The sequence below is a fragment of the Ochotona princeps genome, chromosome 26 (assembly GCF_030435755.1).
Source record: "Ochotona princeps isolate mOchPri1 chromosome 26, mOchPri1.hap1, whole genome shotgun sequence".
Lineage (NCBI taxonomy): Eukaryota > Metazoa > Chordata > Mammalia > Lagomorpha > Ochotonidae > Ochotona > Ochotona princeps.
In genome coordinates this window covers 17,723,798-17,739,778 of record NC_080857.1, presented here as the reverse complement: position 1 = coordinate 17,739,778, position 15,981 = coordinate 17,723,798, and the positions used below count along the sequence as shown (strand labels likewise).

General features: G+C 40.8%; 1 protein-coding gene across 12 annotated transcripts in view; it reads left to right on the top strand.

Annotated features, from left to right (window-relative positions):
- The window catches only part of TTLL5 (tubulin tyrosine ligase like 5), a 216,119-nt gene that overhangs the window by 77,481 nt on the left and 122,657 nt on the right, over positions 1 to 15,981 (top strand). For 8 of the 12 annotated variants that reach the window (XR_009244284.1, XM_058655595.1, XM_058655600.1 and 5 more), the window contains 4 exons: positions 17 to 55; positions 7,279 to 7,436; positions 8,340 to 8,640; positions 13,495 to 13,615. Coding sequence is in view for 11 of the 12 variants with exons in the window: in XM_058655595.1 (XP_058511578.1) it covers positions 17 to 55; positions 7,279 to 7,436; positions 8,340 to 8,640; positions 13,495 to 13,615 (619 nt within the window). In the remaining variant the exon portion in view is untranslated. Of the gene's footprint in view, positions 1 to 16; positions 56 to 7,278; positions 7,437 to 8,313; positions 8,641 to 13,494; positions 13,616 to 15,981 lie in introns of those variants that run through there. The other 4 variants (XM_058655599.1, XM_058655604.1, XM_058655598.1 and 1 more) reach the window with 2 other exon arrangements.

Genomic DNA, 15,981 nt, shown 5'->3' with positions numbered 1-15,981 from the left:
CTTTCTACTTCTGTAGGGGAAACCCAAGAAGAAGCTTATTGACAGGAAGAACACGGTAACCGCCTTTTATCTGTTGAGCAGTTCTTTCCGTATGCATGGGGTGGTACCAGCTTGTAAAGCTGAACCCTGTACTTGCTATAACCACTCTCATTTTAGCCTCACTTGAAGACTAACACAAAAATATTTCCTATTTTAAAAAAAGGATTTCTTAGCTACTTTTTATCAATTAATATGGGATTACTTTTTGCAGGTACAAGTATGTCATTTCAGTTGAAAATAACAGTGTTGTTATTTGGCTGTGTGTGAGAAAGATCAGAGTGTCAATACGATTTCCAGACCATCAAAGTGTTCGGTCCAAATAAGAGTTTGTGTTTGGGCCTTGATCTGAGGGTACAGCTCCATGGCTTACAGCACTGAGCCTGATGTGCTTACTCCTCTCCATAGAACTGGAGGCACGCCAAGTACCTGTGACACTTAGACTGGTCAGAGCAGACAAGGGCTTCCCTAAGCAGTACAGGCAGAGTTGGCTTTGCCTCGCTGAAGACTAAAACCAACACACCAATTTTAAACCCAAAGTGCTTACCTTCTTGTCACAGAGAGCTTGAGACATACATTACATATATTACCTGTATTCTTTTTGTGCAGTTCCTTTTTAAAAAACAGCATGATGACAATAAGAAAGAAACCTTTAATAACCAGTCTTTCGGTCAAGCCATGCACATCCCATATTGGAGAGCGTGGGTTCAAGTTCCAGCTCTGGTCCCCATTACAGTTATGCTGCTAAGGTGTGTCCTTGGAGGCAGTGGGACATTTCAAGTGTTTGAGTCTCTGACACCCACATGGGCCACATGAGCTGAGTTTCGTGCTGTTGGGCTTCAGCCTGGCCAGGCTCCACCTATTTGTAGGTGTTTGCAGAGTGAACCAGTGAAAAGGAGATCTCTGTTTGTATCTCTGTCAAAAATATTTTAGAAAGAGTTAGTTAGGATAAACTTGGCCTCTCATCCAAACCCTTTGAAGCATAAATCTAATTTTTCTCTAAAGAAGGAAAACATTATGATTGCCTTAAGGGAAAGCTGAGATAGGCCAAGTTTATAGCTTATTTCCAAATGAAAGTCACACTTATTTTAAAAGTTTTTTCTTTCCCCCACTTTTTAGTCAAGGATAGATTTTCTTCCCACAGCACTGCTATCAATTTCAAAGTTGGAAGATACAAAAAAAAAAAACTCTTAAGGATATTTAAAGATGAATGTGTGGGCTCTTAATTAAGTTTTGTACTCATTTTATACTGCCATTGGTAGGGACTTCTGGTGGTGTAGAAGTGAAAGGTGGCATGTGGTAGACCAGATGCTGGAACGCTGAATGAGTCTTGATGGATAATATGATGTAGAGTATGTTCTGTGACCACAATAGAGGCAGATATCAAGAACAATAGAAAATTCCCAAATATATGAAAATAAAGCAATACATTTCTAAGTAACCCATGGGTCAACGAAGACATCATGAAGTTAGAAGCTACCTTTTTTTTTTTTTTTTCAGTAACTTTTGGTAGGCGGAATTAGATAAGGAGACCCAGATAGAGATCTTCCAGCCTGAGACTAGAATCAGTAGTCCTGTGGGGATGCTGGCACAGCAGGCTCTGGCTTAACCTGCTGTACCATGCCAGCCCTTAGAAGACACATTAAAGTAAATGGCAATAAAAATACAACGTTAACATGTGTGAAATGCAGCTGGGGCAGCGCTTTAGGAGAACTTTATAGCTTTAAATGCTTTTGTTACAAACCTGGGGAATAAATCAACAGCAATAAATTAACAACCATCTTAAGAAATTTGAAACACACACACACACGCAAAAACAGTAACTTGGACCCAGTGTGATGGCCTAACAGCCAAAGTCCTCGCCTTGCATGCCCAGGATCTCGTATGGACGCCTGATTGTGTCCTGGCTGCCCCACTTTCCATCCAGCTCCTTGCTTGTGTGCTGGGAAAGTAGTTGAGGATGGCCCAAAGCCTTGGGACCCTGCACCCACGTGGGAGACTCAAAGGAAGCTCCTGGCTTCGGATTGGCTCAGCTTCAGTTGTTTCAGTCACTTGGGAAGTGAACCAGCGGACAGTCAATCTTAGTCAATCTTTCTCTGTCTTTTCTTCTCTCTGTAAATCTGCCTCTCTAATAAAAATAATTAGAGTAACTCAAAGTAAAAGAAATAAGAAAGGGCAAAAATCAGCTAAGTAAAAGATGAATAAAATTAATAAGATCCAAAATTTGTTCATTGGTGAACTAGCAGAATTGATTAAACCCTAGTTTGATCTAGAGACAAGGAGGAAAAACACCAATCTCCAATGGGAAGATTATCACCATAGATACTACAGACTTACAATATGTATTGAGGAGGAGGAGGGAAAGGATACTATGAGACTATTACTAGTAACCAGCTCTGTTACTACCACCTTAGATGAAATGACTGAATTCCAGTGTATGGGTTGGTGGGTGTGGGGCAGTGGTAGCAGGTAGACTTCTACAAACTGAAACAAATTGTGAAGAGCTCTGTTTCTGCTCAGAAACGTGAAATTTTGATCAAAACTTTCAAACCTAGAGAACTTCAGGCTCATTGAAGAAGAAAGATCTCCATTTTGCACCAACTGTTTGTACTTTCCAACTCATTTTATAATGCCTGCATGACCCTGATACCAAAATCTTATAGTGACATTAAAGAAGAACTTATAGGTCAATATCCTTCATGAGCATAAACACCAATTTTCTTAAAAGATTATTAACAAATCCAACCCATTGCTATTTGAAGATAGTAATATGACTATGTTAGAATTCCCCCAGTAATACAAGGTCAATTTAACATCTGGAAATTAGTCAATATAATTTACCTTATTATTATTAATTCGTGGAGAAAAACTAGACAATTTCTTTAGATGCCAAAAAAAAAAAAAGACATGGATATAATGAACTTTAAAGCATATTTTTCTAGAAAAACTACTAACAAATCAGGAATAGAAAGGAACTTCTTTAATAATATATACGGGAAGCTTTTCCCCTGTGGTTCATAATAAGGCGAGACACACCCTGTGCTACTTTTGTTTACATTGTACTAGAGGTCCTAAGATGGTATAATGACAAAGGAAGAAGAAAGAAAAGATTCTGATTGGAAAGCAAGAAATAAAATATCTATTATTTATTCTTGGGCACCATCCTTAAGTTTGTTAAAACCCAAAGCACTTTTTTTTTATTTAACTTTTTTATTTATGTATTACACTGTAGTGCTGTGACAACAAAATGACATTTGTGTACCAGAGCATACATATATCAACAGTAAGGTGTAACTTCTCCCTTTTTTTTTTTTTTTTAAGATTTATTTATTTTATTACAAAGTCAGATATACAGAGAGGAGGAGAGACAGAGGAAGAGCTTCTGTCCGATGATTCACTCCCCAAGTGACTGCAATGGCCAGCGCTGCGCCGATCCAAAGCCGGCAACCTGGAGCCTCCTCCAGGTCTCCCACGCGGGTGCAGGGTCCCAAGGCATTGGACCGTCCTCGACTGCTTTCCCAGGCCACAAGCAGGGAGCTGGATGGGAAGTGGAACTGCCGGGATTAGAACCGGCGCCCATATGGGATCCCGGGGCGTTCGAGGTGAGAACCTTAGCCACTAGGCCACGCCACTGGGCCTGATGTAACTTCTCCTTACACCACTGCTACCCTAAGGCATTTTTAACATAGCAAGAATAGAAAAGTGCACTTAGCAGGGTTTTAGGATACAAGTTCATTATACTAAAATTGATTATTTTAGTATGCAGGCAACTGGTAGCTGGAAAATAAAATTTTAAATTTCATCTATAATAGTAATTGAAAATATGAAATATGTAGGAATACATTTAGCAAGGTATGTTCAATAAGTATGTGCTAAAGTCTGTTAAATACTGCAAGATGAGAGAAGATCTAAATCAATGAAGAGATTTGCTGGGATCATGCATTGGTAGACTTTAATTTTGTCAAAATACACATTCTCAATCAATCTAAAGTTATAGTGCTATCTCAACCATTTTTCTAGTAGGTTTTTTTTTTTTGTAGAAATGTATTCAGCTTCTCTTAAAAAAATGTATGTGGAAATGCAAAGTACCTAGAATATGTAAAGTAATACTGAAAGAACTTGGAGTTCTTGGCTTAACTACCAAAATGTTATGGTAAACAAGACTGTGGCAGATTGTTCAATGAAACCTAATAGAGGGCCAGAAATAGATTCATGTTTATATGGTCATTGAATTTTCAACAAAAAGCCCAAAGTAATCCAATGGGGAAAGGAAATTCTTTTAAAGTAATGGGGCTGGAACAGCTGGATTATCATATTTCTAAAAATGAACCTCAACCCAGGATGATTCACAGACGTAAACAACAAAGCTTATTATACTTCTCAAGAAAAGTATAGAATGCTTGTGACTTTGTGCTTGGCAGAAGTTATTAGGCAGAGAACAATAGGCAGAAAGGATGCAGACCCACACTGAAAAAGCTATGATTTCCACAAAAATAAAAACTTTATCATATGGTACCATCAAGATGACTGCAGGTGCCGCAGACTGAATAGAGATATTCATCAGGTATACATGTCAAAGGAAATGCAAAGAATTAGGTATTTAAACCATGACTAACTACTCCGCATTAGGCAGAATGGCTGCAGTTATTCTGACACTGCCACATGTTGGTGAGGATGGAGGGCCAACAGAACTCTGGTAAATTGTCCTTAGCAGCTTAAGTTTAGTGAGAATTTGTTAGAATATCTGGCAAATTCTACTCTCAGGTATTTACCCAGAGGACGAGAAAAACAAAATCTTACAAGTCATTTGTACACATTTGTTCGTGATTTTGCAAAACAAGGGAAATCACCCTAAGGCCCAGCACTAAGAAAGTCGATAAACTGTGACAGTGGCCACTGCTCAGCCCTCCATGTGGTTGCATTCTGGCACACACAAGCATGCTGAGTGCCCGAGGCTTTACACCAAAGCTTTCATACTGTATGATGTTCTAGAGCAGGCAAAGCTAACAGGATGAAAGATTCGGAACAAGGCATAAGCAGGGGGTGGTTAGGAAGGGACATGAGAAATTTCTGGAGTAAAGGTAAGTACAGGTTAGCTCCAGCCATTTGTTAAACTATATTAACTGGATACAATATGTGGGCATTTCTCTGCTAGTAATATCTAGCTCACAATTAAAAGCCCATAAAATAAATAATGAATTCCAGTTAGTGATGTTATGCGTGCTGAGACGTTTAGAAGTCAAAGGCACCATTATCTGTTTGCAAGTTTTGAATGTTTTAAAATCAAATGAATTGATGGATACATAGAATAATGTACATATAGTCTCTGTATATTGATATCCATATTGATATATATCCATATGTATATACATCTGCATGTATGTCGATATAGGTATGTGTGTGTATATATATATATATAAGGAGATGGTGACATAAATGTAAAATGTAGCTGAAGATGCGAAGTTGGTAGGTAGGTAATAATTGTGTAGGTTTTTAAAGCTTTGTTTCTGTTTAATACTTTAATGATAATATACTGGGGAAAATGAAATAGATGCAGCGAAGAGATAGCCTTACAGCTGATTTATAGTTTATTGATGAGACTGTGTGGGTGATGTCCGTTTTGGGTGGGACAGTCTCCTAAGCAGCATGGATACAGTGATCAAGCAGACGAGCAGAAACCCTGTGCTCCTAGAACTGAGTCTTGTGGAGCAGATTCTCGTCTTCCCCAGCATTCCCCAGGTTCTGTCCGTGTGCTACTCAGGGTTTGTCTAGTTGATCTGATGGTTATCATTTTGAAGTATCTCGAGAGAGAGAGGATTTTTAGTAGCTTTTCGATGCCCTTGGGATTTTAAGATTATAATCACAAGTTTTTACTTGACTTTTTCTTGATAATTTTCCTGAAGGAATTGGCTCTTTGTTTTTGTCTGTTTTCCTATACAATCAAGTTCTTGGCAGTGTAGGCACCATCATTCTTGCTCACAATGGGCATTGATTCTTGAGTATAAACATTGGGCTTTCATTTATTAGGATGTTAACCTCCCCTGACCCCTTCCAATTAGGATAACCCAAAAGAGACCGTCTAAAATTATGTTAAGTTTTTAAAAGATGGGTCTTTGAGAAGAGGGAAGTTTGTGAGCCTTTAGCATGGAGATGTTAGTGTTATGCCAGTCCTGTTTTACCTGTGCAGTAAGCAATTTTAATCAAGGTGGCTAGACATTAAATAAATTAGTTTTAATAAGTTTATTGTTCAATCATATTTGTTTTATTTTCTTTGTTATTTATATTTTCATGGCAGAGAGGAAGAGAGATTGATTTAGTCGTTAGGACTATGATGATAAGTTTGAACTCTTTTGAAAGCTCATGAATTTGCTTCCTATTTGTTACCAGGGTCGGGCTCATCCCTGTTCTTGGCTGGTGTCCTGTTCTGGAGAAGAAGCCTCCAGAGGACTTACTGTCCAGTCTGTCCCCCTAGAAATCTCCATCAGAAGGTCCTAAACAGCCCAAAAGACACAGCCTTGCCTTCGTGCTGAGACGGAAAGCTCCAAGATGAATTATGGAGGATTTCTTGTCCTCTCAGGGCGTATGCTGTCTGAGTTCCCAAAAGAGTTCGGAGCTCGGCATTTAGCCCCTGAGATCTGTGTGTGTGGTTAGCTGTATGCTTCAAGGCATTTCTGACTCCAGGACATAGGCTGCTCTCCTTTTTGGTGTCCTAGTTAACTACCTGCTCTGTGCTTCCTGAATTTGTGGTTTGTCTTACTTTAATTTCTAATGTAACTGCTACCAGCTTCTTTCACCAACCCCATTTTCTGATCCGTCACCCAGTGGAGTGGCTTTGTCTGTGCCTCTGACTTGCAGCTCCTGACCTGTATCCTTCAGGTTGTAAGTTATCAGATGAAACTTCATGATTCCTGGCAGGTTCCATAGTGTAATGGTCAGCATTCTGGACTCTGAAACTTCATGATTCCTGCAGTAAAGTAGCAGTCAGCCAGTATCACTAAATACTTAAAGGTACTTTAGCATTGTTCAGAATTCATTTTTGTACAGAACACTTAGCAAGTTGAGACAGGCCATTGGTGAGGTTTTAATGTAAATTCCATCATTACCCCTCTATCTGCAAGTCCTTTGGAACTGAATAGCATTGCCATGTCCAATCTATTGTCGGTATACGGTCTTGTACGACTCATCCTGGAGTATAGGAGAGAACTTTGTGAAGACTGCAGCTGTTGTGTTGTTTCTCCCCAGAGTGACTGCAGACGGAGCGCCAGACTTGAAGGTAGAGAGTGTTAATTCAAAGGCCAAGCTACACGCTGCTCTTTACGAGAGGAAACTTCTGTCTCTGGAGGTGCGAAAACGTAGACGACGGAGTGGCAGATTGAGGGCAATGAGGCCAAAATACCCAGGTACCTGCTGGTGAGCTCTCACCAAACGCCTCTGTCTGGGTTCTGCCAGACTGTGGTAATCGGCTTCTTACTCAGAACCTTCCTGAACACATATGCTTGCTTGCTTATTTATTTATTTATTTATTTATTTATTTATTTATTTTAACATACATGGGCTTGTTCTCTAAAACAATTATGAAGTTGTAAGCCTTCCAGTTTGTCCCATCTGTATTGGAGAATCTCTACACACGCATTTGGCTTTTGCTGTTACCTAGCATTATACTTTAGAAATAACACGAGCCTGAGGCTAATGAACTTCTGAGCATACAGGTCTGGTTTTTAGGGAATCCAGGTCATGCTTTGGTATTGCTCACTTTCTAAACACTTTATACCAGGGGGGCATACCTTCTCTTCTAGATTCTCCCATGCTGCAGGTCTCTTTGTAACTGGTCAGCAGCCTGGACTTTCTTTCTCGTGCTCTTTCTGTCCCTTGTAGAGCACTTGTATCAGAAATCTTGTAAGTCAGTATGGTTCCCGATCTCATAGAACTTAGATGGCAGTGGCAGGAAAGAATAATGAATAAGCATCAGAAGGAAGTAGTCCCATTTTCTTGTACTTCCGTGAAGGGTAGTTTTCTAAAATCCCCTAATACCACGTAGCAGTTAGTCAACTAAGAATGTGATTTTGTTTGTTTGTGTGTTTGTTTTGTTCCATGTGTGAGAGAGTTCACATGAAAAATGAAAATTACTACTAGGTTTTATATATAAGATAAAGGGGCATGCAGTTAGTAGTGATTTTATACCTTGTTTATGATTTGATTTAGAAATGGGTTTTTAGTTTAAAAAAAAAAAGTACAAGAAAGGTATTGGGAGAGAGGAAAATTTAATCCTTTTTTCAGCAACATTAGTGATTCTTCGCATTTAGTGATTACCCAACCAGAAATGAACGGTAAAGCTGAGACAGAGAGTGAAGAGGAAGAAGTCGGCTTAGACAATGAAGATGAAGAACAGGAAGCGTCCCAGGAGGAGTCTGCAGGATCTGCTGGAGAAAATCAGCCCCCATACACCTCCTCAGTGACTGTTACAGCAGAAAATTCACTCAAAGAAAATCCCCTTAAAGTTTCCGAATGGAACAATAAGGGAGAACAGTGCTGCAAAATTGAGACCCAGGAGGCAGAGCCTAAATTTAACCTGATGCATATTCTGCAAGATAATGGGAATCTCAGGTAGGTACCTTTTGTAATTGCAATAGATTCTTCAGTAGTTCACTTGTAATGTGTGTTAGGTATTTTGTTAATGGCTTTATAGGCCTTTTTCATTGAATATGCACAGAAGTCCTATGACATACAAAGTCCTATGACATAGTGACTATGATTAGACCTGGCTCTTATTAAGGAAACTGAGGCTGAGAGAAGTTAAGCGACTTGTCCAAGGTGGAATCTCACTGACCCAACCAGTCTTTGTTGGGTGGTGATGTCAGTAACTAAGAGCAGAAGGTAAATGAGATAAGCTGCTAATAGGTTAGTATTGGAGACATGTACAGAGCTGGGGTCATGACCCCAGGATGAACAGAGTACTCTTAGGACACACAAAAAAAGGAATGATCGATGTGACTGAGTGGTCTAAAAAGACATTTCAGAAGAGGCAGTGTTTGAACTAGGCCTCAACTGATGAGGCCTAATGAGTAACCTTTCTAGATTTGGGGACAGTAACTTAGGAATATTAGGTCCAGAAGGCAGATAGGTACAGAGGTGTGATGATACAGTCACTGAGTCAATCAACAAGTATTTATTGAATACCTACACTGTGCCAGGAACTGCAGTAACCCATAGAACATTACCATGGGGAACAAGACAGGCTTATGGTGAGTCAATAGGATGGAGAAAACTGAGTCAGCGGAAACAGTACAACTTCAGGCAGTAAGAAATGCTGTGCAGACCCTGTATATAGTAGTATAGTTTCAGAGTACAATTGGCATGTTATTGGTGATTGGGCATGAAGGTGTAACTTTTAAGTGGAGTACTAAATACTGAGAGGTCAGTGTGAACTTTAGGGAGCAAAGTACCCTTGGTGGAGCACAAAGTACATGGGTTCTGAAATAGAGGAGTGAGCTGGTGCACTTATGAAATGCAGACTATAGAACAGTGTAGAGTTACATGGAGAAAAGAAATGAGAATATAGAATTTGGATAATGCTAGATTGTGAAGGACATTAGGACGAGTGAGGGCTTTATTTTAGATTGATTTTAAGCAGGTGGATGATATAATCAGACTTTGTTTTATGAAGTGAATTGTTGAATTGTGGCATATGCATTGATTAGAGAAAAAGGCAGGAAGAGCTAGGGACAGTTAGGACTGTCCAGGATCATTGTTTGATTAGAACAATGGTTATAGGAATGGAAAAATACACTGAACTTGGTGAAATTTATAAGGTAAAGTGGAGCAAGACTTAAGTTTCCACACTTGACAATGTGATGATGATGTAAGTCAGTGTAAGTCATGTAGGAGTTGGTTTTAGGGAACTAATGATGGGTTTCACTGCAGATTCAGTGAAGAGAAAGTGCTCTGATGTAAAGTCCAGCAGACAGGTAAGAAGGCAGCAAAGTTTAGTAGGATTGTGTAGTTGATAGTTGAAACTTTCAGTGTCAATGAGGCTGTTCAGTTCAACAAGGATAGACCAGGAGAAAAGCAAGAGAATTGAGCCCTGGAGATACTGCCAGTTAGGGATAGTCAATAAAAAGACCAGGAAATACCAGTTAGGAAGACAGGCATACAGCTCAGGCTGTAGACATTGTGGATGGGATAGCAAAACTACAAGATGAAAGTTTGTCAAATCTGTGGAGTGTCTAAGGCAGCACAGGTGAAGAGTAGGAACTCTTGGGTTGTAGCCCAGGGTCAGCTGCATGGGTAGAAGACCAATTGTGAGCTGAGGGAATAAGAAGCCAAGTGTGAACTTTCTGAAAAGGTTTAGCAATATAAGGGAGGAAAGAATAAGAATATGCAAGAGGTAGAAGGTGAAAGAGAAGCTAGTTTGTTCATTATCTAAGAGGAAGGATTTGGTGGCAAAAAGATTACAGATGCAGAAATAGATATATTGGAGAAAGACCCTAAGGGGAGAAGGAAAAAGGCCAGTGGATGGCATGGATGCAGTAGGTACATGTTGAAGAGCAAGGAAACTCTGATATTACACATGATACGTTAAGGCCAGTTCTTACACTGGAAGACTGAGAGTTGGAACCCAAGGATATAAGGGATACAGAGGTAGTTAGGAACAGTGCTACAGAGAGTAGGAATCTTGCCCTTAGTGGCAACCACAGTGAGCTCAGGCAGAAGACTGGGGCTCTGCGTCTCTTGTGCTACCAACTGGCTATGTGATCACAAGCTGTCAAAGAGCTTCTCTCAGCCTCAGTTTCCTTTTCTATTAAGCCAGGGTCTGGGATTCAACAATTGTTTTTCCAAGCTACTTCCTGGAGAGGAAAAAGAAAATGTCATGAAAATGAAAGTACAGCATTTGAAAACCACTGGACTGTGCTCTAAGGTTGTTTCCAGCAATAACATTCTCCTTCACTGTTATGGAAATACATTATTTCTACATAAATCTTACAGATCTCATCTGAGTGGGTAGACTGTTAGAGTTGCATGGTGTGTTGGGGTAAATCAGTGGTTTTCAGACTGTTCCTTATAGCTGGGCCTTGCTCTGGGAATGTCTCTGTGGCAACTCAGGGGCCTCGGAAATTGGCGTTGGCAAGGGTTTGAGGCTACAGGCCAAGGCTGCTTGTAGCACGTTCTCTATACTGAAAGCCACATGATCTTTGGTTTTTTAACAGTCTTTTCCTTTGATGTAGGTCATTCTTGTTTTCACTTTTTCATCTTTTTTGTTGTTGTTAGGGAGATTGTTGAGGATGGCTTACTTTCTGATATATCCAGTATCTTAGAGACAATCTTAAAATTAACACGGGAAGCCTCTTTATTTTTTTTTTAAAGATTTATTTATTTATTTTATTACAAAGTCAGATATACAGAGACGAGGAGAGACAGGAAGAGCTTCCGTCCGATGATTCACTCCCCAAGTGAGCCGCAACGGCCAGTGCTGCGCTGATCCGAAGCCGGGAACCTGGAACCTCCTCCGGGTCTCCCACACGGGTGCAGGGTCCCAAAGCTTTGGGCCGTCCTCGACTGCTTTCCCAGGCCACAAGCAGGGAGCTGGATGGGAAGTGGAGCTGCCGGGATTGGAACTGGCACCCATATGGGATCCCGGTGCGTTCAAGGCGAGCACTTAAGCCGCTAGGCCACACCACTGGGCCCGGGAAGCCTCTTTAATAAGAACATTTTTTAAAATGGAAAACTCAGTACTTGCTCATTTGATTTGCAATGAAGATTTGCTGTAAAATAGTGGTCGAAGTGTCACCTTGTGAGCAATGATTTCCTTATCTGAGAGACCTTATTATTTGAGTAAAAGAGAACCAATCAGTGAAATTGTGTATTCTGTGACATTTGAAGGTTCTGAGACATCCTGTTTCTTGCTCATTTATATAATGCATGTGAATTTCTTCACCAAAATTGATATATTTTTCATTGATTTTGACTTGACTGCTTGTTGTGGCATTTGTTCTTGCTGGGCTAAAGAACCTTTATTGGCCAGGAGCCATCTGGATGTTTATAACATCACTCATGGGCCATCCAGAATTATTGGATTAGAAATCAGGCTGCTGTTGATTTATTGAATTTCAAGTCCTGCCTGCAGTTGCCTTGGCAGGGCCAGACCAAATGATTTCACAGGCCTCATACAGCCCGCGGGCTGGACACTTGCCACCCCTGGCTTATGGGAATGGTTGAGGGGGAAGTTGTGATGCCGTGTCGATGAGTTCGAAAATAGTCATTTTGTTGAGAAACATTTGAAAGTATAAGTTTATTGTTTCAAAGGCCTAATATTCTCCCATAAACTCTCCCTATTAATTGCACCAAGATCTAGCCTTACAGTTCATGTTCTAAAGCTCCTTAGGTGTTCCACTCACAGGAGCAGATGGCTCCTCAGCTAGACTCCTTGCCTTTTAGGCCCCCTAACACTCACAGGAGGGTGGATCCTCTTAGGATTTCCCATGTGCTGTGGGACAAATCCTTTATCCTAACCTTTGGAGGGGCGGGGTCAATGAATAGAAAATTTTCGCTCAGTGATCACATATGTGAGGATTGTAAACAAAGTTTGTGTTGGGCCCTAATCTTCCCTGATGTCATTTTGGCTACAGTGTCAGCAGGCCGATCAGCTGAAGTAACCAAAATCTCGCCTGAAAAGAAAACAGATCTGCCACAATTAGCAGCTAAAGTGAAAATCATCAATACTTCTGTGGTACTTCTATCTTCCATACCACAGAGCTAGACACACACCCACCCACCCACCGGGCAAAAATCAATGGACTTCTCCGCGCTCTCCCTGGGCTGCTTGCCTCCGTATTCCAGGACTGCTTTCTCCGCTGAACATCTGGGCTCAGCCTGACCTGGTGGTCCATCTGCGCCAGACGACACTGGGCCTCACGCATTTGTCCTGGGCTCCAGCCACTCCCCTCTTGGAGTTGAGAAAGGCATGACCTTAAAATCTGGACTCAGAAGTCCGTTTGTAGGATTTATCTGTTTCCTGCTTTGGAGACTTCATTCACTGGGAAGGGTTAGTTGCCATCGTAAAATCCATACTCTCGTGCTGATAAGTGTGTTCTTAAGAACATCTAGTACGGAAAACCAAGATTCGATTCTTCTGTCCGTTTCCCCCAAATAAATTGTTTAAAAAGTTTGCAGAGAAAAAGTGATAGAGCAGGAAACCCTGTTTCTTACTCTTGTTTTGTGTGTATCACACTAATAATAAGAAAATAAACAGGATTCTCCAACCCTTTTAATGAAAAGAAAAAACAGAAAAGTCCCATGTACTGTTTAGAAGGACTCTATTGAGGGATGGTGTATATTTAGGGGCTTGTTATTTCTTGGTCATCCTAATAAGAGGATCATCAAAGGTGACTGTCAGAGGCAGGTACATGTTGGGCAGGTGTACTGTTCCTCCTCGTAACAGCTCATTGTTTTGAATTTCTGTAGCAAAGTGCAGGCTCGAATAGCATTCTCTGCCTATCTCCAGCATGTTCAAATTCGCCTGATGAAAGACAACGGAGGCCAGACTTTGAGTGCCAGCTGGGCTGCCAAAGAGGATGAGCAGATGGTGAGGCTGTTCCTCCTAGAACCTGTTTATTTCCTCTTCCCCCTCCCCACCCCACCCTATCCTGCTTTGTGATAAATAGCATTGTGTTTTTCTGATGAAAAAAATTATTGCATAATCAAGTTTCTAAACTTCTTTAATTTTAATGGGAAGGAAATCTTGCATCTGGAGCTTTCACCATGCAGTGCATTGAGGGCATCCATTTATTCATTCTGGAATGGAAATTCACTTCTAAGCATGTGCTAAGTTCTCTTCAAAGTCCATTCTTTTGTTGCACAACTTGTATGGGGAGAGCCTGGATGTTAGAGTCTCTTGCTGTTCTGTTGTTTCCCTGGCTCTTAAGGCAATCCTTTTCTGGGGCCAGTGCAGTGGCTCCACTGGCTAATCCATCTCCAAGTGCCAGCATCCCATTGGATGCCAGTTCATATCCTAGCTGTTCCACTTCCCATCCAGCTCCCTGCTTGTGGCCTGGGAAAGCAACAGAAAATGATCCAAAGCCTTGAAACCCTGCATCCATATGGGAGACCAAGAAGAAGCTCCTGGCTGCTGGCTTGGGATCAGCTCAGCTCTGGCCATTGGAGCCATCTGGGGAGTAAACCAGCAGATGGAAGATCTTTTTCTCTCTGTTTCTCCTCTGTAAATCTGCCTCTCCAATAAAAATAGTCAATCATTTTTTAAAGGCATTCCTTTTTTGTCCTGAGGACTCAAATTGATTCTTGGAAAGTCCCCACCTTGTCAGGGTCCTCTCAGAATGCGCCATGCTCCAACTTTGCATTGGTTTATTTACTAATCACAAGATTTTTAGAATTCTTGTGTTACTGGAATTGGAGTTGCATGATAAATTTTGCTGTGTGTCAGCCATTTGACCATGCCTGAAACTTAATGTTCTAAGAAGGGTTTTCTTTTTACATCAGGAGGATGTGAAGCTTCAAGCTCTTTGACAAACTCAGAGCTTAGAGGGGAAGACACAAAACCTTCCTATAGCCTTTTTGACAAGGGGCATCTATTTCTATAAAAAAGGAAGGACCTCTAAGGCTGAGGTAGCTGTATCCTTTATCCCAGTCAGTGGTGACCCGCCTGTCATTTCTAGTCCTTCATAGAACAAAAAGCAGATCTTAGTGCCAGGTTTATTACAAATGCATTTGGCTTACCCTAGAAAGCGACTTGTGAATTTAAAGTAGTTAGTACAACCCAGAGATAACACTGTGTGTATTGTGAATTATCATCAGTGGAAAACATTAGCTTTACTCTTTCCAAGTGGAAAATTGAAACTGTCTCTTTTTTGCAAGTCAGTTTGTCTGCTCCGCTGTAAAAAAAAAAAAGTAATGTTTTAATAAAACAACATATAGTGAGGACGACAGAGTAGAACTGTGAAATCCAACCCTCCAGTCGTGAGGGCTGTTCCCTTCTTGCTGGAGTAAACCAGCACCAAAGGACAATGAACCAAAATCAAGTTCAAGAAGGAGAGCGGGAGAGGAGAAAAAAAAAAGGTCAACAGAGAAAAATCACCGCAAATGCTGGCTTGGAACACACACATAGAATTTTTATGGTTCTTTCTCTAAGAATATTTAGGATCATCAGTGCAAAATTGAATACCAGTTTTGTAAATTCCTTCTTGAAAACAAATCGAAGAAGCAAATCCAGTTCCATTCCCAGTGGCCTTGCTTATGAGGAACATGAGTGTAGGATTGCTCTCTGTGGTCTGGGTGTGGGCCAGGCATCCTTTATCCTGTAACTCATGGGCAAATCTTATAGAAGGTCTCAGGACCTATCACCAGAAGGCAGTCTTATTGTGCTTTTGGGACCTTAACCTTATACAATCTCTTTTTGAAGTATTTATGATGTTGTTAATAATGTGATTAGCATCTATTCAGATTCCACAGTCCTTTCTCCCCACCTCAAGTGAGATGGATTCAATCTTTCCCCTAATGACTTTTGTACTGTGCCTGTCTTCTCAACTAAAAGGTTCCCTTATCCTTGGAGGAGATTTCCATGGCAGTTGTCTCTTCCTCCATCAGCAAACTTTTCAGGTCAATGGTTTCTGCTCATTGCTTTTGTTCTTCATTGTCCCTTGTTTCCTTTGACTCTGTGTACCCAGTGTCCTCTGGAATGCATCCCAGCGTTGCAGATCCAGGCCTTTGTCTTGCTCATGGGCCCTCACAGCCACAGCCTCTTAAAAGTGTTGGCTGGAATTCTCTCCTCTCTTGGCCTCCATGACACCATTTTCTCCCCAAGACTCTTTCGATTTCTTATATTTCCATCTTTTTTTTCCTCCTAATTCTTTCTCCTCTTTGCTGTCCGTGGATATTGCTTTGTATAATCTCTTACCTTTGATGATTTCATCTGCTTTCTGAGCTGGTGCAGCACAT